The 22,006-nt window shown below is 36.2% G+C and overlaps 1 protein-coding gene across 4 annotated transcripts in view; it reads left to right on the top strand.

The window, feature by feature from the left end:
* Window positions 1-22,006, top strand: part of AFF3 (ALF transcription elongation factor 3) — a 658,750-nt gene that overhangs the window by 104,664 nt on the left and 532,080 nt on the right. For all 4 annotated transcript variants that reach the window (XR_013482795.1, XM_020992852.2, XM_078146379.1 and 1 more), the window contains 2 exons: window positions 7,943-8,063; window positions 9,166-10,014. Coding sequence is in view for 3 of the 4 variants with exons in the window: in XM_020992852.2 (XP_020848511.1) it covers window positions 7,943-8,063; window positions 9,166-10,014 (970 nt within the window). In the remaining variant the exon portion in view is untranslated. The remainder of the gene's footprint in view (window positions 1-7,942; window positions 8,064-9,165; window positions 10,015-22,006) is intronic.

The following is a 22,006-nucleotide window of genomic DNA, read 5'->3' as shown; positions in this document are numbered from 1 at the left end:
AGCCTACCTATACCAAGAGAAAGGAAACTGTGTTTCATCATTAGTCCTTGGGAGTCAAGATTGGTTATTTAATTGATCGGATTTCTGATGTTGTTTACTTTTTTTTCCTTTTACATTGCTATGGTTACATTGTGTATTGTTTTCCAGATTCTGCTTACTCCACCTTGCATCAGCTCACACGACTCTTGCCAAGGCCTTCTGAAATTCTCTTATTCATCTTTTTCTTACATGTAATAATAGTCCCTTATGTTTATATGTTGCATTTTGTTCAGTGGTTCCCCAATTGATAGGCACCCCCTTTGTTTCTAACTTTTGGCTATCACAGTAGTATCTGATAGATCTTTCCCTCTATGACTTTCATGGAAATATATGTCCGGTAGGGAGGTTGCTGGATCAAAATATATGAAAAATTTGGTCCCTTGCAACTCCTCCAGTGTTGACTACTTCCATGGTTTTTTCACATTGGCTAATTTTCTACATACCTATCGATATATCAAGGTTGTTTTAATTTTCCTTCATCTTACTATTAGTGGTTCAGAGCATTATTTCATATGTTGTTGTTAATTTGAATTTCTTCTCTTGAAAACTGTTCATATCTTTTGAATCTTGGTTGGAATAGGTTGCTTTTCCTTAGCCAAGATAATCTAGATATTCTGGCAGAGAAGTTCAGCCATATACTATATACATGATATGCTATAGTCACTGAAGTATTCTATTTCTTCTTTTGGGAAAACCATCTCTTTTGATAGAGCATACAGCTTCAGAAGGAATGCACGTGGCTCAGTGAGAGAGAAGGAAAGAAAATTCCATCCCAGCAACCCCAGCAAATCAGTGGGGTGATATCTCACAGCCAGATCACTCTCTAATAGTCTGAGAAACAAAGAAGATGCCACTAAAAACGTTTGAGTCCTTTAGTGATGATACGACCATTATACTAGCCCTCTCGGTTTATATTTTGTACTAAATCCCTATTTATTTACTCATCTTTCTGTTGTGCTCCCCTCCTGCTACCATTTCTAAATTTACAAAAGAATGTCTTTTCTTAGGTTCTGAGGAATGAGACTGATTCTTGTCCTTTAGTGCCCCTGAAGTATAAGATAATAAAAGAAAATCAGAACAGCCAAGTCTTTATTCCCCCGAATCTCCTTGTAGTTCTCTCAGAGCTGGGAAACAACCTCTCTTTGTTTTTACCGTTTTCCTTCTGCTGAGGCACATGTTCCCTATTTATAAATAATGGCCTCTACAGATGTAGCATTAATGTTACAGCAACTAGGCTGGTAACTCATGTGCCAATTTAGAGATGAGCACAGTACCTTGAACAGTAGTATCCTCTCCATGCTACCTATTTAATAGCATATTTTTGGTGTTTAACCTCTTAGCCCAAGTTTCTTAATCTTTAAAATTAGCCCAGTCATACCTCCTATCTTCTCTCCCCCTTGCCTTTCTCCAAGGGATGTTGCGAGAATAATTAAGGAACATATGTGTGAAGTGCTTTGCACTCAGTGGAAGGAAGAAGCTATAAGATTCATAGATATTATTATTATTTAGTCTCATGCTGTCACCATATGATCAAGAATAAATTAATTTTGAAAGTGATAATTTCATGTTTAGATATCTTCTACTACTTACCTATTTGAATTATTTTGGCCTGCCTTCTGAAAGCCATTTTAATTTATAGATTCAATTAAAAAAATACAAAGAGAAATTATCTGAAATCTGTTTATGTCTTATGTTATGGCACATCTTAGATGTATTCTTTTGGGGACTTTAAGAAAATTATGAAGTTTTAAAAAGCTGATTTAAAAGGCTATTTTTTGCATGAGCTCTAAGCATCTGCAATAAATAAAAATGTAACAGTTGGCTGCCTCTCCCTTCCAAGCAAAATAAATAAATACATTTGGTGACATACGTTTGGGGAAATGTGATTCTTGTGATTTTCATGCAAATAGGGAGCAGCTTTACAACTGATAGAGATTGTGCCATCTGCTAGTAACACAGATACACAACTCTCAACTTGCAACACTTATGAAATTAATGTATATGAATGATGACATACCAGGAATCATGATTGTCTTCTGACTTGAGAAAATTATTATAAAGGATGCTGACCTAATTTATCAGCATGGAGGGAAGGGATTCCTTCCTGACAGAATTAAATATCATGTACTTTGAACAGTTTCGAAACAGGGTGGGAGAAGTGTACTCACCTTTAATAACGTATCTTGCAGGAGCAAAAATTATGATTATTTGAGTCAATAGTACCTGTCCTTCCTTTAAACTGAATGTGGGAAGAGCTCATGTACTCTTTGCAGATTAGATGCTACCTTCCTGGAAGTTACCTCTGAGAGGACAGATTTCCTCACAGAGGGGGGTCTGGGTATGGGTTAGGAGGCAAGAGTAGATGCTCTGAACAGATGAAATATATTCCACTTAGTTAAGTTATGAGAGGTAGCATGACAGAGTAGAGAGAGAGCTGGCTTCATAGTTGGGAAGGCATGAGTTCAAGTTCTGTTTGATACGTATAGGCTATGACCCTGGGAAGTCACTTAAACTGTCAGCACTCCCAGACATCTCTCCAAGACTATAAATTTCAAATCAGGTACAGATCCCAAGTGGTAAAATGGGTTTCATCAGACATTCCCTACACTAATAAAATCATAAGCTAGTTAAATGTGTTCATATATGTATATATATATATATATATATATATATATATATAAACATATGTACTTTTATATATAAAATATCTTCATATAATACATAGCATAATTTGATATATGTGCTCATATATAATATGTAAAATATGCATGTATATATGTGTGAATAGTTCTTGTGGGGTGAGAACATTAAAAAAGGAGATGTGAAATTATTTTAATTCATTTATTCTTCTATGAAAATGTGTACATCTGTCCTTTTTTTTTTAGACCATAACCTATAAGGAGGAAGGGGCTGGTTTCACCTCTGTGTTGTGAAGAGTTCTATATAGTGCTGATGACATAGTAGCGACATCATAAACACTAACTGATTTTACTTGAGTGATGGTAGGTGGTATATAATGGTCAATCTAATGTTGTTAACATTCCATTTATTTAACCAATAGGGGTAGATGCATTAAATTTCAGTCTAGGGTATTAGGAAGGGGCTTTGAGTGAAATTTTAATGCTTACCTTTGTCTTGTCAGATCACCACACATAAACTTTATAGAAATCAAATTTTAGGAAACATGATCCCCACCTAGAAATATAAACAGGCTAGGGAATAGGGTAGGATTGATCAAACAGTGCTTTCCCTTCCCTACTTGTAATTACTCGCGCCCCCTAAAATATACCCACCCCTGACCTATAAATTTCATTGTACTTTCTCCTCTATGTTCACTGTTTTCATTCTACTCTTTTTAGATGTCTGACTACTAGTGCTGACTCTAGACAAAACTGACCATGGAGTGACTGTGCTTTAAGTGTCTATTCTAAAGTCTCACTTTCCCTTTTTTTCTCTTTTGTCTCTCCTCAAGTCTCAGCTACAACCTCACCTTATGTAAGAATCCTTCCCCCATTCTCTTTAGTGTTAGTGTCTTCTTTCTGAGATGATCTCCAGTTTATCCTGCATATATTTTTTGTGTACATAGATTTTTACATGATGTCTCTTCCATTATATTGAGAGTTCTTTGAGGGCTGAGATTTTTTGTTGCCCTTTTTTTTTTTTTTTGGTTGGCCAGGGCTTAGCTTAGTGCCTAGCTCATAGTAGGTGCTTACTGACTTAATAGATGCTTGCTGATTTAATGGATTGGTCACCTCAGCCTCATCATAAAACGTATGAAGTCTATGGTACTGTGCTAGGTAATATGTTGAAATTGTTACATGATCCCAACTCCCTGCCCTCAGGAAGCTTATAGCCTTAAAGAGATAATATTGACAAGATTTCAAGGTCTTAACTCGTGCATAGACAAGATAACCACAGACATGATACAGCTTTGGAGATGCTACAAAGATATTTGACTTCATTCTAAAAAATAACTGCTACCTCCCCTTACTCCAGTCTCAAATTCACTAATTAGAAATTCATTCCTAGAGCTTATGATTTCTTATTCACTCTAATTCATTACTCTTCATTACCATACGTATAAACAAATATGTAAATATGTTAGCATGTACATGTATGTGTATATGCATATTTTATACATGTATACATACACATATGTATGTGTATAAATAATTCGTGTATGTATTCTCACTCTGTGAATTAGTTTGTCAGACTTCTTTTTATAGATAAAAGAATGGGTATGAAAACCTGAAGGAAGTTTAATTTGTATAACCAAGAGCTGTGTGTCTAGCTAATCTATTTAGTCACTAACATTAAGAAGGACCAAGAAGGGCTTCTTGAAGGAGATTGGATTTTAACTAAGACTTGAAGGAAACCAGGAGGTAGATTTGATGGAGCAGAGAAATACCAAGAATGGGAAAGAGCCAGTAAAAATGTACAGAGACTAGAGTTGCAAGGTCTTGAGCGAGGGTCATTAAGGAGGCCAGAGACACAGAATCACAGTATTTTGAAGGGAGGAAGATGTAGGAAAACTGCTAAGATAGGAAGGGGCCATATCATGAAGAACTTTAAAAGAGAGAGGATTTTACATTTGATCCTGGAGGCTAAAGGAACATTGGAGTTATTGAATAGAGAAACAAGAAGATCAGACCTGTGCTTTAGGAAGATCACTTTGATAAGCTGGGTGGAGGATGGACTGGAATGGCAAGAGACTTGAGGCCGGGAGACCAACCAGGAAGCTATGGCAATGATCCAGGTGTGAGGTGATGAGGACCTGCATCAGAACATTGGTAGTGTCAGAAGATAGAAAAGAGCATATATGGGAAATGTTTCAAAGATAGAATTTACAATTTTTGACAACAGATGGACTATGGGAGCTGAGAGTGAGGATTTGAAGATGGTGCCTAGGTTGTGAGCCTAGGGGACAAAGAGGATGGTGGCGCTCTTCATAGCAATAGGGAAGTCGGGAAGATGGACATTAACCTAATACTGCCAGGGATTGTAGGGCATGCTGTGAATTAAAAGATAAAATGAAATAGTTCCTTCCCTCGATGAATTTACATTCTACCAGGTAGTGATGGGGAACTTAATGTAGAACGTGAAATGCAAACTAGTTCCCTTCTTGAAGTGCTTAGGATCTCCTTGAAGTTAGCCCCTAAGAGGTTGTGGGACACATTAAGGATTTCTCTCTTATTAATACCCCTAAATCATACATATTCTTCCACAATTTGTGTTGGTCGTTGTTGTTGAGTTCTTTCAGTCGTGTCCAACTCTTAGTGACCCCATTTGGGGTTTTCTTGGCAAAGATAGTGAAATGGTTTACCATTTCCTTCTTCAGTTCATTTTATAGATGAGGAAACTGAGGTAAACAGGGTTAAGTGACTTGCCCAGGGTCACATAGTTAGTAAGTGTTTGAGGTTGGATTTGAATTCAGGTTTTCCTGACTCCAGATCTTGCCACCAAGCTGCACTCCGTAACATGTACCTACTTACTAAATACTATTTCAAGAAAATTATGTGCTGAGGAAAAGTGTAGGTTGTAGAAAATACAAATATCCCAAGTACAACTTGCTTTTCTTCTGTGACCCTGCAGTTGAATTTCTGAGGGGGGTGATTTAGACCCCATGCCTCATGCTGATCATTTTCCTGAGGGGTTATTCAGAGCATTTTTTGTAGGTGTGCTATTGGTTTTGGGGCTTATTTCACAGGAAGGTCACCGTCTGGACTCCCAAATCTAATGACTTTTAATAAATTACCAAAGACGTATTAAAATGCTAATAGTCTACCTCTTCAGGGCATTTTAACATTCCATAATCTTAAATTCAAATAAAATGGCCTCAGGCTTTCTAAGAGCTTTGCCTAAAGCATGTTGAAGGATTTGAACAGCTGATTTGAATTTTAGGTAACCAGACTAAGCTAAGGGTGTTTATTTATGACCCCTATTATTACATGAAAACACTTTTTATTTTACTAAAGAATAGAGTGTTAGGGAGCAGCTAGCTGGTGCAGTGGATAGAGCACCAGCCCTGGAGTCAGGAGGACCTGAGTTCAAATCCGACCTCAGGCACGTAACACTCACTAGCTGTGTGACTGTGGGCAAGTCACTTAACCCCAATTGCCTCACCAAAAAAAAAAAAAGGATACACTTTAGCTGAATAAAATAAAGTATGAACCATATTTTTCATCAGATAATTTCAATCAATAGCACTTGACAATACTGTTATTATTACATAACATGTATCACCAAAATGGTGAGATATTGCATTACATAGCATTATATATAACTTTTTTAAAGTATTTTAAATTCTATTATTTCAGTTGCTTAGTTGACCTCCATGGCCTGCTGTACTCAATAATTCAATTCCCAACTTCCAAGGCTAATTCCCCTTGACTACATGGTTGGAGTTCTCTGATGCCTAGGTCATAATCCTTGAAGGTGATTCCAGCCCTGACTCTACTTTTTCTCTCTGGTATGTGCAGTATCTCCTATTGAGATATATTGTGGTTCTACTGTAAAAACATCTTTGACAAATACACTGTTCTTTGGTAGAGTCCTGAGCCTGGAATCAGGAAGACCTGAGTTTGAAACCAACATGAGACAAGAGCTGTGTGACCTAGGGCAAGTCATTTAATCCTATTTGCCTCAGTTTCTTCATCTGTAAAATGAGCTAGAGAAGGAAATGGCAAACCACTCTAGTATCTCTGCCAAGAAAACCCCAGGTGGAGTCATGAAGAATTGGACATGACTAAAAATTACTGAACAAAAACCCCTTTATTTTGTAACTTAGGTAGTATCTTAAAGTGATGAAAAAGCTTCAAGTGGCTGCTCAGAATTCAATAAACCATTCATTTTCTAGGAGTCCATTGCTTATTTGGTATTACTTTGGTTGGCTCAATTGAGTATATTGAGGACTATTATTATTATTATTATTATTACTTCTGCTGCTGCTGCTGCTATTTCTTTCTTTATTTTTACTAAACTTGAAAGAAGTAGTGAGCCTACATCAACAAAACAATGTATTTCCTTCTTATGGATAGAACTGGGTCTTTTGTTTCCTCTATAACAAAGAAATGGAGAACTTCTTTAATTCTTTCTCTTGCCTAGAGTCTGGTTGCCTCGTATTTGTATTTTGGGAGAATAGTCATTAAATTTTCTTCTGCAAAAAAAGATCTAATTCTTTTTGTCTGATGGAATGACATAATTCAATTTCCTATCTCCCTCTTCATTGCCTGCACCCCCTCCCTCCCAACACATTTTTCATAGTTAGAGGAAGTGATGGTGTCAAATATATCACAAGGAAGAATTGATTCAGTAGTAGTTTGACGACTTGGCTGATTAACAGAGATCAGAAGAAGGAGCATAACTGTGGAAACCACTCCAGCATGTAGTTTTAACAGCTCTTTAGGGAGCTAGTTAATGAAAGAATCACTACAGAAACACAGCCATGGAAAAAAAAAAGGAGCATTCCCATATAACACTCTGAGGATATGTCATAAGTGGAAATATGCTCATAATTTCTATTTACACATAGCTGTAATTACCGTCTGCTTTAAGATTACTTTCAGTCTTCTCCTGTCAAAGTTGCTTAGACATTTCCTCTTTCACATTTCAGGCAGAGAAGTTCAGTACAGGCTACAGCTTGTCCCAAGTTTCTTTTTTCCTCCTCCCCCACTCCCCCTTGAAGAAATTTAATTATCTGTTCTCTGTGTGAAGAAAGCCCTAGTGTATCCAGGGACCTTGACTTCTACCGCCTGATTGGACTGGCGTTAATCTGATTCATGTTCTTGTTATCATTGCCATTTGTCTGGGAAGCAGACTTCTGCACTTGTATTAATGTTGGATTGTGCTTTGCCCTTTAAATTTGTGTGAGTTTGGTTTTTCTCTTTTCTCTCTTTGGATGCAGTGTCTATGAACCAGACAGAAATGTGTTACGGAGGAAAGAACGGGAAAGGAGGAATCAGGAAACTCAGCAGGATGATGGTGCATTTAGTACAAGTTACTCCCTCTTCAGTGAACCTTACAAGGTAGATATGTTTCAGCTGCTTCCTCTCTAGCTCCTTTTCCCACTGTCCCCACCCCCACTATGCCATACTCTAGTTATGGGAGAGAATGCTAAAATTTGAATATACTGCTCCCTGTGCAGTCCAAGGGAGACAACCCAGTCACCAGATGTTGATTTCAACCTCACCAGATGCTGACTTCTCCTTCACATATCTTCAGTGGCTATGCATACTTGGTAAAATATCAAATGTTTTTATATTAGAGCTTTGGTTGCTAAGGATTTTGGCAATGAGATAAATTGTTAGATGTCTAATTAGCTCCCCAGGTGAAGGTTGTGTTGCCCTAATCACTAAGCACTTAGCAAAAGTAGTTACATTTTTTTTTTAAAAGAGGTCGGGTTTATATTTTTTAAACATGCTCGGCTCATGCTTCCAGTCTGGGTACCTCTTTGGGCTAATAATGAAGAAACAATAGATGGATTATTTCTTATTTATACTAAATACCAGAAATCTAATCTGTCTTCCAAAACTAATTTTCTTCAGGAAATTTCACTGATATCAAGGGCTTCATGGAGCTTATAGAAAGCTCACGATGATAGGTTTCCTGTAACCTTAGCTCCAAATGCCTATTCAAACTATTATTTGGTTTCTCTTGCCTGTCACTCTGTTTCTGAAAAGAATAATTACACAGGGGGGAAAAAATAGAGATTGGAGAAGTTAAGAGGTCAACCTGAATTTTTGAGAAAGACTTCCAGTGGACTACAAAGAAACCAAAATTTGATCATGGAGATATTTAATCTGAATCACTTTGTGCAGTTGCAATAGTAAATTTTCTGGTTTCCAGGTAATATATTTTAACTGCAACATGATACCAGTGATAGATTTCTTCTTTATGTACTCCAAGGCTGTTTATAGCTTTTCCAGTGCAGGGTGGATTTAGAATGTTGACAAGTATCTTCAGAGACAATGAGGATCCTATCTTGATACCAGCCCTTAGCTCTCTTTTTTTAAAGGAGGAAGCTCTGCTTATTATAAAGTCTTCAATAAAGGCACACTATAATTCTTGTTTTGTTTTGTTTTCTTCTCTCTATTGTATTTATAGCATATTTGCTTTTTTCCCCTCCAGACTAACAAGGGGGATGAGCTCTCAAATCGAATCCAGAATACTTTAGGCAGTTATGATGAAATGAAAGACTTCTTGACTGACCGATCTAATCAGAGTCACCTTGTTGGAGTTCCCAAACCTGGGGTTCCACAGACCCCTATGAACAAAATAGATGAGCATTTCATTGCTGACTCAAGACCGCAACCCCAGCCTCCTATCTGCAGCACATCATCTTCCACACCAGCAGCTGTACCTGTGCAGCAGAGCAAGAGGGTCACCATGGGCTGGCAGAAAGTTGGGCATCCTACATCTGATGGCCAGCAGAGGGCAAGCAAACATGGGCATAGATTGCTTGATTCACACAATAGTGACTTCAAATCTGCTAACCAAAAAACCAGTAATGAGAAACCTAAACACTGTGTCTCAAGCCCCACATCCTCTTCCTCCTCCTCCTCTTCTTCCTCTTCTTCCTCCTCCAACTCAGCACAACCAGGACCTCCAAGGACCATGCTTGGAGACAGTGTCAGCAGGCAGCAGTCACGGTCCAAACAAAGCTGCAGTGTGGAAATGGGTCTCCAACCTCAAGAAAGGACATCTACCATGTCTGCCAAGCACAGCAGTGGTGGGCACTGTGTTCAGAACTTCCCTCCTTCTCTTGCTTCAAAACCAAGTCTAATCCAGCAGAAACCAACTGCTTACGTTCGGCCAATGGATGGCCAAGACCAGGCCCCTGATGAATCTCCTAAACTCAAGTCTTCAACAGACACTAGCGTACATTGTGCATCCTACCGAGGAGTACCCGTCAATAAAGCTGAATCATCCAGGACCAAGTCCAAGCTAGCAAAATTTAGCATTCCCAAACAGGGAGAGGTAAGTCACTTTTAAACATTATTTTCATGGAATTACTGAGTAAGTTCAAGATTCATGTGTGACCATTTGTCAGGCCCAAGGTTTCATTTCTAGTCCTCCTTTTTCTCTAATTCATGAATATGGATATTAATTCCATAGTGTGTGTGTGTGTGTGTGTGTTTAATATACTGACTCTCCTACTTATGTTATTTATAAAATATTCCCCTCTCTCTGTATATATGTATAGATATATACATATACAGGGAATCATTATATATGTGTGTATATGTGTATAATATACTGATTCTCCTATTTAAGTTATATGTAAAATAATCCCCTCTCTGTATATATGTGTACACACACACACACACACACACACACACACACATACACACACACATAGGGAATAATTTGTGATCTTTAAAAAAAAACTCAATTATGATCAGGACTTTTACTGTTTAAAGTGTGAGCCAAGGTGTCATGTCTGTGAGTTTTTATTGCTGTGGTGGTGACATGACTCCATTGTATCCAGGTGATATTTTGAAGAAAAAATTCTGTATTGTCTGACATACAATTAAGTATATTACATAGTGGAAATAAAAGCACTTGAACACAAATGATTGATGATTACTTTTGAATGTGTGAAAAGGTTATTTTTTAATGGATTAAATGTTTTTATCAGTTTAGGAAAAGTTCCTTAATGTCTGTCACAAAATGAAGCACATAATGATTTTGGAAAGGGGTTGTTTTAATAAGAATATCTTATAAATCATGAATATATAAATGCATCATATTTTCATTCAGTGTTTGGAATATTTAAGGCCTGGGTTCTTTGCTGTTAATCAGAATTTCTACTTGAACCCTCTGGTTCTCTCAGAAATAAACTTAGTGGTACAAAAGATAGTGGAGTCTTTAAGCTCAAGTACTCTTGGTTTGTACTTTTATTTCTGTGATAATTGTTTAATAATTTTATTACAAAGTGAAAGGGGCAAATAAATCTATTGACAAATTGAAGTGATATTTTATTTTAATACTTCATGTTTAAAGATAAATTAACAAGGGATTTGGATCTAAAGTGGGCTTTTTACAGTAGAGAAGCATTTTAAATGCATGTTTTAGAGAAGGTTACTATCACTTCTGTGTATTTTCTATATATAGTAGTAAGAACTGTGTATTATCTCAATTTTGTTTCCTCTTCAGTGCCTAGCATATTGTTTTATACACAGTAGAGTTGAATTTCTCAAATGAGTGACTGAAGAAGCATGAACACACACCCATATATGTATTTATATAAATCTATGTATATGTACATGTATTTATGTTTATATGTATGGGTGTGTATATGCACATACATACATATATATACACACATATTGGAGAAAGTGAGTGAGAAAGAGAGAGAGATATCTTGTACAGGGTATCCAAATCTCAGTACAGTTTTAAATAATCAAATATATGTTTAATATAATTAAATAGACATATTTGAATCCCAGGTCTTCACTTACTAGCTATTTGACCCTAGGCAAATCATTTAACCTCTCTGGGCCTCAGTTTCCTTACTTTGGAAGGTTATGTCTTCCAGCTCTAACAGTCTATGAGTCTGAGATAGACAAGGCATATAGCTTCTGGTTTTATTGATGCTCGTCTCTAAAATAAAAGCTCAGAATAGACAATTCAGCAGGGTCATTGAGAAACGTAATTCCCCAAATGCTAAATACAAAATTGACTCAAAAAGACTTTTAAGAAATCAATTTAACAATCAGATGAAATGAAATAAATGTCTTATGATTGAGCTGTCCTAGTTGAATATATGAAAATAATGACTCAAATTTTTAAAAAATCAAACATTTTTAGAAATTCCATAGATTAACCGAAGATAAAGCTAATATTCTCAGAGAAGCCTTCAAAAAAAGAACTTCATGTTTCTCAAATTTCTATAAAAGACACAATTTTTAAAAAGCAATAACTGAAAAAGTTTGTGAATTTTGGGGTTAGTAGTTGGCAATGCTGTCATCTGTATCTTTACTTCTTTATATGAGGATAACTTTTTTTCAAAAGAGATCTCCAATCTCTTTGATTTAAGAAACCACACAGGAAATACCCTACAAAATTATAGTCAAACTAATTCACATATATTTATATCGGCCCTGCATGGTTTAAGTATTTATTTATAGCATTTTAGCAAGGGGCTAAAACAGATGGGTTTTTATCTCATTAGGCTCTTTGATTTCATGGTCATCACCATCAGTTACCATTAAAGATAAAGCATTTTTACTGGCTAATTGGAATAGAATGTACCTTTGAATGTCTGGCAATGCTACACTAGGACTAACTTTAGTCATCAAGAGGGGAAAATATCCTGAAATGGAGAGATCCACACAGGGAAAAACATCCTATTCAGAGCCACTTCTTCTTCTCCCTCCTTCTCCCTCCTTCTTTTCAAGTTAGTAGAGTAGGGGACAGTTAGGTGGCACAGTGGGTAGAGCACCAGCCCTGCAGTTAGGAGGACCTGAGTTCCAATTTGACCTCAGACACTTGACACTTACTAGCTGTGTGACCCTGGGCAAGTCACATAATCCCACTGCCTAGCCAAAACAAACAAACAAAAAAAAAACAGAAAAGTTAGTAGAGTGGAATAGGACAGCAATATCACTTAGTCTAAACAAGTGAAAGAGTATAACAATAAGGGAATACTTCCTTCTCTACCTTCTCATTCCCACCTTTACCAAATATTTGATCATGTTATCTAAAGCTTGAAATTACTTTAGACATCATCTAGTCTACACTTCTCATTTTATAAAGCAATTAACCAATCCATCAATATTCATTACAAATGAGGAAAATGAGGCCCATAGAGCGAAGGGACTTGCTCACGTTCGTATAGGTAGTAATCAACTAATCTGGGATTCAAACAACACAGGTTTTTGAACTCTAAACCAATCACTCATAAACATTTATTAAATGGCAACTGTACCAGGCACTGTACTAAGCACTGGGGATTAAAAAAAAAGTTAAAAGTCAGTCCCTGTTGTCAAGGAGTTCACCTTCTAATGGGAGAGACACCATGTAGACAACCATGTACAGTCAAGCTACATATGGCATATAGTTGAAATAATCAGCAGAGGCAGGGCACTAGAATTAAGGGAGATTAGGAATGGCTTCCTATAGAAGGTAGGATTTTAGCTGGAATTTTAGGGAAGCCAAGGGGCAGAGAGAAGAGAAGGGAGAGAATCTCTGGCAGATCAGACAGTGAAAATATCTGGAGTGAGGAGATGGAGTTTTGAAGAAATTTGAAGAAAAACAAGGCCAATGTCACTATCATGGAGTAGATGGAAGAGTATAAGGTATTAGAAGATTGGAAGGGCATGGGGGGGGCAGGTTATAAGACACTTTGAATGTCAAGCAGAGGATTTTATATTTGATCTTGGAGGTGATGGAGCGGTCCTGGAGTTTGTTGAGTGGTAGGAAAGGGATGACATGATCAGACTTGCGTGTTAAGAAGATCTCTTTGACACCTGAATTGAGGATAGACTGAAGTGGGGAGTGACTTCTGTCACCCGAACTCATTCTTCCATACCACTTTGTTTTATTGAATTCAATCTATGAGTGAAGTGAGTGGATTGAAAAATAGTGAAATGGAAAGTTGTTCATAGTCAACACTGATGTGGAAGTTGGGGCCTATTTATGATAAAATTTTGTCTTTGTTTTAAACAAATTGTGAGATTAGCCAAAGACCTTAAAAGCACAGTTCTATGAGGCATGTAAGAGAGAGATAGAATTAGGATCTTGTCCTCGTGATGGAAAATGCTATCCACAAAAAAGAAAAGAACTATGGAGTTTGAATGCAGATTGAAGCATACTATTGGCTATTTTTTTTCCTCTGTTGTGTTTTGTTTCCTCTTTCTGGTGGTTCCTCTTATTGGTTCTAATTCTTACTTACAACATCACTAATGTGAAAATATGTTTAATAGGAATGTATATGTATAGCCTATATCAGATTGTACACCATGTAGGGGAGGGAGGTGGGGAAGGAGGGAGAGAAAAATTTAAAACTCAAAAACTTATGGAAGTGATTGTTGATAATTCAAAATAAATTAATAAGAAAAGAATTAGATGTTATAAAAATTGTCTGTTTTAATTGAAGATCTATTCATAATGAGAAAATAACCTTTCTTAAGTATTAGTACAATGCTATGAATGTGATCTGTAACATTACTTCTACTTTCCCCATCTCACAAAGTGTAGTTTTTTGTTTTTGTTTTTGTTTTTTACAAACCTTTAAGAGGAGCTCAAGATTATCAGTTGCAGGTGCATTATTAAATATTTCCAATTCTTTCCATGAAATCCCAGACTATGACACAGAAGATAATTAAGGTCATCAGTGAATAAGTATAGCTCAGAGCATATATTTACTTTTAAAGCAAGTATAATGGTTTCATGTGGCAAAAAAGTAATTTTCAGGATACGAACACTTCCTTAGGTTGCAACTTTGTTAAAATATGTGTGTATGCGTGTGTGTGTCTGTGTATGTGTGTGTGTGTGTATGTGTGTGTGTGTGTGTGTGTGTGTGTGTGATCATTAGTTCTGACATCAATTACTTCTGAATTGTATGGTAAGGGTTATTGTTGCCTGACCTTACAGAGGAAATTAATTTTGAGGGAACTGCTATGATTTGAATACCCTTATCCAAGAGGTCAGTAGTTCAACTTGAAATAGACATGAGGCTTCCTATGATGCTGCTACTATGCATCTTCATAGTGTAATGCTTTTGAAAGTGTTCTTTAAAATTATTCACCAAGACTATATTTACATGATGCCAAAACAACTGGTCAATTCAGTGGAAAAAAATCAGGTGACTTGACCATGATGTGGTACAGACACAAATGAAACTAACAAATATTTGCTGAATATTTGCTATGTGCAAGGTACTGTGCTAGTGCTTTGGGAGATACAAACAGATATAAAACATAGCCTTGCCCTCAAGATGCTTATACTTGAATTGAAGAAATTAAATACTAAAGCAGAATTAGAAAGTTTTAAATTTTGTTTCCTGTAAATTAATTTTAAGGTTAAATTAATTTAAAAACAAACCTAAATGTCTTCTATATCTAAGTACCTACCCTTTTGTGATAGTCTCTAGTAGAATATATTCTATAAATATGTGTATTAAAATTTGAAAATTTGTTAACACTTTTTGTCTGGCCTGGCACTTCCTGAATCCATTCTTTGCAGTATATTCCACATCTGTTACTATGGTGAATTATTTGTTATTATTCATTCTTCAATAATAGCGTAATTAGTATAGAAAAATTCCCTGAAATTTTATTTGGAATTTAAAATCATCTAGGGACTTCCTTAACTTATGCACCTGCCTATTTGCTAGTTTTTTCCCAAGCTCTTTTTCTCTCTTTTTTTCATTTAATGAAAGACATATTTTCTGTATCGTAGTAAAGGTCTTTTTTTTTTCTTGAGCCCTACCCTTCATTAAAATAAATTTTCCCTGGAGTTTCATTTGGAAAGGGGGCCACTTTTAGATTTGAGGCAAGGATCTTAATGAATGGCAGAAGTATATCAAACTTTATTTCCAAATGGAATAATTTTTTTTTAGTTTATGTATTAGTCCCTTTGAGCTCATAAGGTAATTCAGCATCCAGTGTTCCAATTATTAATAGAATCCAGACATTAAGGACTGCTGCATAGTAAAGTTATAGCATTGTTAATAAAATGATATTTTTAGTCCTGGAAAACCACTTTGGATTAGACTAGTATTTTGGTAGAATATTTCTATTATGTGTATTTTATTCTAGGTGTGGGAAAGCCAAAAAAGTATAAAAGGACCATGAATAAGTCAAATAATGCAAAACAATTTGGAATAAAATATGTGTCTTATCCCTCTACTCATATGAATCATATCCCTGAAAAGGCATCTGTACACTTGAATTTTTTATTTTTTTTAACTTAGGCTAGTTGTGGTGAAACAAATTTGCATGGGAAATATTACAGTCTCATCAAGGTTATTCCAGAACATCTGAATTACACCACAATAACCCAGAGTTTCTGTTTCATGTTATTTTAATTAATTGAAATGACTTAAAAACTGCCACAACTGAAAGCTTCTGGTAACTAGAGATTGGATGTTTTTTGAAGCCAGTTAATATAACCTTGATCGTATTAGCAACTTCTACGAAAGTGACAACCCACATTTTAGTTTAAGTATGGTTATAAATTCAGATTTTTAATTCGATAATTCATCCAAGAGACCAAAACACTGTGGGGTTGGGGGAGGGGGCAGTCAAAATTAATTAGCTAAAGTCAATCATTCTAAAATATGTATTCTCTGACATAGGTGTAAATATCTTTAGGAGGCATGAGTTTGAGGCATCTTAAAATTGTCATTTATTCTGTGAAAGTACAGAAGACGCAGGTAGCATTGTGGTTCTACCAAATAGCTTCTTAGAAAAGCAATTAACTGAAGGTTTTTGGTGTGTGTGTGTGTGTGTGTGTGTGTGTGTGTGTGTGTGTGTGTGTGTGTAAAGAAAAGTTCACAAAAGATAAATAATGTAGGCGTCTGATTTCCTGTCACTCTTGGTTACCTTTGTATGAAAATGGATCGTTTCCAAATTAAAGCAGGCACCAGCCTGTCGAGGGAAAAAAGGCATCTGTAGAGCAATGTGTACGTTACATATTCATGCAATTCTAAATTTCTTAATTATATTTGAGATGTGTTACGTTTTCATATACTGAAATATGGTGGCACCTTATTGTTTAGTGATGAAATGACAGTGTGAAGCATGCTCTTGGGCTCAGGTTACCCATCTGGCACAACAGTCTTTTCCCCACTAATCTCCCCTCCCCCAAAACTGCCTAAGTATTACATAGATACAGTTCTGTGTAGCTGTTCAGTAATGCTAATCATTGAAAATAATATAGGACAGAAGTTGTCTGGTGCAGTAGGGAAAACAAACATTGGATTTGGAAGCAAGGTACCTGGCTTCAAATTCACACTGTTGCCACTACCTGTGTTATCTTGGCCAAGTCAGTCAGCTTCTCTTAGCCTCAGTTTCTTCATCAGTAAAATGAAGGGTTTGTAATAGTTGATTTATAAGGGCCTTTCTAGCTTTAAATTTAATCCCCTGACATGTTACTTAGGATTATCAGGAAAATATTGGCATTTCAGAGACATGATACTGGAGAGAGACAGACAGACACAGACAGACAGAAAGAGACAGAGACTTAGAGAGAGACACACACACATAACAGACAGGGTAATGTTCAGATAAAGCGAAGACTAACAAAAATGGGAAAATTCAGCCTCAGGTTCTCTTCTACATTGCTGACCCCTGGTCTTTCCTGTTGTTGGAAACTGTTGTTTCCTTTATTTGTAACAGGTGGGTCATAATGAAGCTTGTCAAAGGGGGAAAGTTTTCATTTTTATTTGTTCTTTTATGTTCAGCCAGCATTTGTTTAAAAGATAATGTGCTTTCAAAGAACTTAAAATAACCTTAGGTTTCCATAACCCTTCTTTGAAGGTGTCAGGAAAGTACATTATAATGTGCCCTGTTGTGTCATGTTGTTATTTCTACGCCTCCTTTCCCCCTCCAGACTCTTTAAAATTCATACCATAAAACCAAGTTTTTCAGCAGAGTAGGTGGGAAACTACTAATTAAGATAGAGGTACTTGGGGGAGGAGCAGTGGGGGAAGTTATATGAAATTTTTACTTTATCCCTGAATGTTTTCTTATTTCTCATAAAACTTGCTCCCCTGGTTCTATTGTAACAGGTTATACATTTTATTTGTACTTATACTACAACTATATGTGCTTATAGTGTCCTCTATGTCCAATCCAAGCACTAATAACCTTATTACATCTATGTTCAAATTTAACTGTATGATCCAGAGTCTTCCCAGGCTGTTTGTTACCCCTTCATAGTTTCATGCTGCTGGTTAATGTGGTAAAAACATGTGAAGATTTCCAGACACAAAATTAGAACCACCTCTAACAAAAACAAGTATACAGGGGATAATAAAGAATTAATGGAATTCTGAAAGAAAATGTGTATAGAAGAACCACTGTACCTGTGTGTTTAAAAAGAGTGAAACCTTTGAGAAGACTGATTGGACCTGAATGCAGAACAGAGTAATCACTCTTGTATATTTATTGCTTAGTTGCCTTAAGGGATTGGGATTACCACCTCTTGCATCAAAGTTGCTCCTTGTAAAGCATTATAAAATTGTGTGTGTGTGTGTGTGTGTGTGTGTGCGCACGCGCACGTGTATAAATACGTATGTACACATAAATGATTTTCCTAGCGAAGGCATATAGTAGAACATATGTGCCCTCAATTTCCAATTACATAAGATATCAGAATAGAGGCTTAGGGAAAAAAATTATAAAATTTTAAGTAATAAGTCTTTGGAATGGCTCATTCAAGCATACCTCACTGAAGCCACAGGGTATTAAATAGCTTTAAAAAGAAATATTTTCAGTCTAATTGAGTCACTTTGCAGCATGTTTTCGTCCTACTCTTCATAATACTTTTAACATTAGATTTTAAGTGGAATCCACCTGGTAGTGCTTATTAAGATTATATTCAATTGGACATGTGAAAAATACTCAGGTTAGGCACTAGAATGGAATATGTAATTAATATTAGGAGCCAACCTCTCACTCATGTACCCACCTTCCAAATGACTTACCATTGATCCTTGACAGGGTCCCAAGTACATAATCATCTTTTAGTCTTCTTGTTAACTGTGATCAGATAGTTCACAATTATCTCTTGGGGCAACTTCAACTAATTCTCTACCCTATCTGACGTAAATAGCCCTTACAGGACATGGACCTTGAGGTGTAGTGAAGGAGTCTGAGAAAGTGGAGGAATGCTGGAAATGGATCAGGAAGAAAAGGCGACCTAATGTCGTGGTGGAAAGATCACTATTGATTTGGAGTCAGAAAACCTATTTTTGAAGCCCCCTGGTTCTACCACTTATTACTGACAGCTAGGCAAACCAAAAGATCTTCAGACTTCCACTTCCTCATCTATAAAATAAGGGAGTTGTACTAAATGCCTGATAAAGTCCTTCTAGGGATAAAAGAATAGTTATGATCCTAAAAAAGAACTAGAACTTATAATCCTAAAGTCCTACTGCTCTTTTAATTTCTGTGCTACCCACCCAGCAATCCATTCCTCCTGTCTTGTGTGAACAGAGAAGCAAATACATTTCACGAATAATTTACAATTAGTTTTTTCTTTTTTTTTAATTCATTATATACTTTATTTTATTCTGAACTTAAGAAATAAAACAAGCATTTCCACAACATATTAGAATAGAAAAAAAATGATTGTGTATGAAACTACCAATCTATTATGTACAACTTGCTATTCCTTTTAAATATATAATAAAGTTATTACGTAGCATTCCTTTTTCCTTACTTTTGTAGGAAGAAAAAGAAATTATATTCAATGATGTATACAAATGCAACATGTATAATATCAAACACGTATGCTTTGCCCTAGGGGGGAAAAAAACAGATGAAAGTCAGTGGGTTGAAAAGGAATTCTAGGCAATTCACTTCTTCCCTCCTTCATTTTGTTTGGAATACATCTCTCTTTTCTAAGCTTAGTGACAAAGATTATAGTAGAATGGGGAGTGGGGGAAGAACCATTGATAAATGTAGGTGAAATCAATGCAAATTTTAGAGACTGAATAGATTTTTGCAGGCCTGATGATTTTCAAAATCTTTTTGCAATGTTTAAATCATTTAAAATATTACAGTGTCATAGATTTTCTGAAAGACAATTCGATTATAATTGTTATTTTCTCGGTCTCCAGGGGCAGCTTGGTATAGTAGCTACAGAACCAGTGTCAAAGGCAAGAAAACCTGAATTCAAAAACTGCCTCTAATGCATTCTAGCTTATGCAACCCTGGACAAGTCATGTAATTTGTTAGTTCTCTAGGCCAGAGGTGTCAAACACATGGCTGCCGCAACTCCCCAGTGGGGCCCGAATCAGATTAAAATGTAACTGTGAAACTTACAGCAAAATAAACAAAAATACGATAGAACACAAATAATGTTAATAAACAGTTAGTTGGTGCAATGGACAGAGTGCCAGAAATGAAGTCAGTAAGACTCATCTTCCTGAGTATAAATCTGCCCTCAGATACTTACTAGCTGTGTGACCCTGGGCAAGTCACTTACCCTATTTGCCTCAGTTTCCTCATGTGTAAAATGAGCTGGAGAAGGAAATGGCGAACCACTTCATTATCTTTGCCAAGATCAAATTGGGTCACATGCATGCATGAAAAATGACTTAACAACAACAAATATATTGCAAAGAAAGTGCTGGCCTACATCAGTATAGGGAGTTTCCTCACTAGAAGTTCCTTATAGCAATCAAATCACAGATCTAATCTTATCCCTGTTGAATCTATTATGCTAACTGTCTCAGCATCCCGAATGAACAATACTTTCAGTGGAAAGTACTCTGTGTGCTTTTGGTGATTGTGTTTTGTCATGTTTCCTATTCCAGTTATCCATGGTTATTAATAATTTCACAGCCTAATCAAAAATTATCTTTAGAAGCTGTTGTACTTTTACAAACCGTGTGCTTACACAATACTGTGTTATTCTAAATACGTATCCTTCAAAAATGTCTGATATACTATACTGGGGCTCACTTATCTCTTCCTATTTATTACAGTAAGTATGTGGGCTTTGTTAACACCGCAACCACCTGGTAAAGTCGTTATTTTAGTCAACAACTATTTGTCTACACAAATCGAGCCACCACATACTTCCCTGAAGTAAGCACATATTTTTTTTCCACTTATTACATAAATTTTGTCAGCTTATCTAAAGTTTAGTGCCTGTACTTAATACCTTTTGTCAATTAGATCTTCATTGATAAGAACCTTTAAGTCTTTAAATACTTCACCATTTTGTACAGTACTGCATAGAGTGTCAGGATACTTCCAGGTAGACACAAAAGTGAGGAAAACACTTCTTTAGAGTTTTGAGTTTGTAAAATTCTTGTATGAGATTTATGGTCTCTCTAAAATCAGAGAATCTGCATGTTGTTAAGTGGAAGATGCTTCTTATCTTAGCCAATAGTGTGGATTTACTCATAGAACTCTGATATAAAATTTGGGTTACCTCAATGGAAATGAACAAGAGATGATCTTTTGACCCAGAAGATTACATTTTTTTGTGTTGGTATTCACGATTGCAGAAAGATGTGCTGTTCAACAGACAGACTTTTTTCTTTCTTTCTTTTGCTTCATGCTTGAATTTTTGAAAACATGAAACATTCATGAATCTGAAACTGGTGTTGAGAAAAATCACTATTCTTGTCAATTAATAATTATACTATGTGCTATGTCCTGGGAGTCCCTAGTCAAAAATGAAAATGCCTCTGCCCTCAAGGAGCTTATGTTTTGTCAGAGAGTCATGTAAACTTATGAATATGCCTGTTTTGTATGAGAGATGGAATTGTGAATATCTGGGGGGTTTTTTTTAGTTTGTTTGTTTTTTGGCTAGGCAATGGGGTTAAGTGACTTGCCCAGGGTCACACAGCTGGTGGTATGTTATGTGTCTGAGGCTGGATTTGAACTCAGGGTCCTCCTGAATCTAGAGCTGGTACTCTATCCACTGCACCACCTAGTTGCCCTGCAATTGTGAATATCTGGACATAGAATCATAAGTTCATAGATTAAGAACTGGAAGTGACGTTAGATAGTAATGAGTCCAACCCCCTTATTTTTTACACAAGGAAACGAAGGCAAATTGATTTATTCCAGGTCAGGGTTTGAATATAAGGTTCCCTGATTCCAAATCCATCATTCTTTCCACTACCTTAGACAAAAGACAGATTTGTATGTCTTTATTTTCAAGTGATTGTTTTAAAGTCATCATTGTATTACTTTTACAGTGATTTACCCATGTCTCAACTTCTCTTTTGGCCTTTTAAAAAAAATTAGGCACATCACATTTATTTTTCTGTCTATTCACC

This window comes from Phascolarctos cinereus, unplaced genomic scaffold, assembly GCF_003287225.1.
Source record: "Phascolarctos cinereus isolate Bilbo 61053 unplaced genomic scaffold, phaCin_HiC Scaffold_726;HRSCAF=1367, whole genome shotgun sequence".
Lineage (NCBI taxonomy): Eukaryota > Metazoa > Chordata > Mammalia > Diprotodontia > Phascolarctidae > Phascolarctos > Phascolarctos cinereus.
This window is presented reverse-complemented; position numbering and strand designations above follow the sequence as displayed.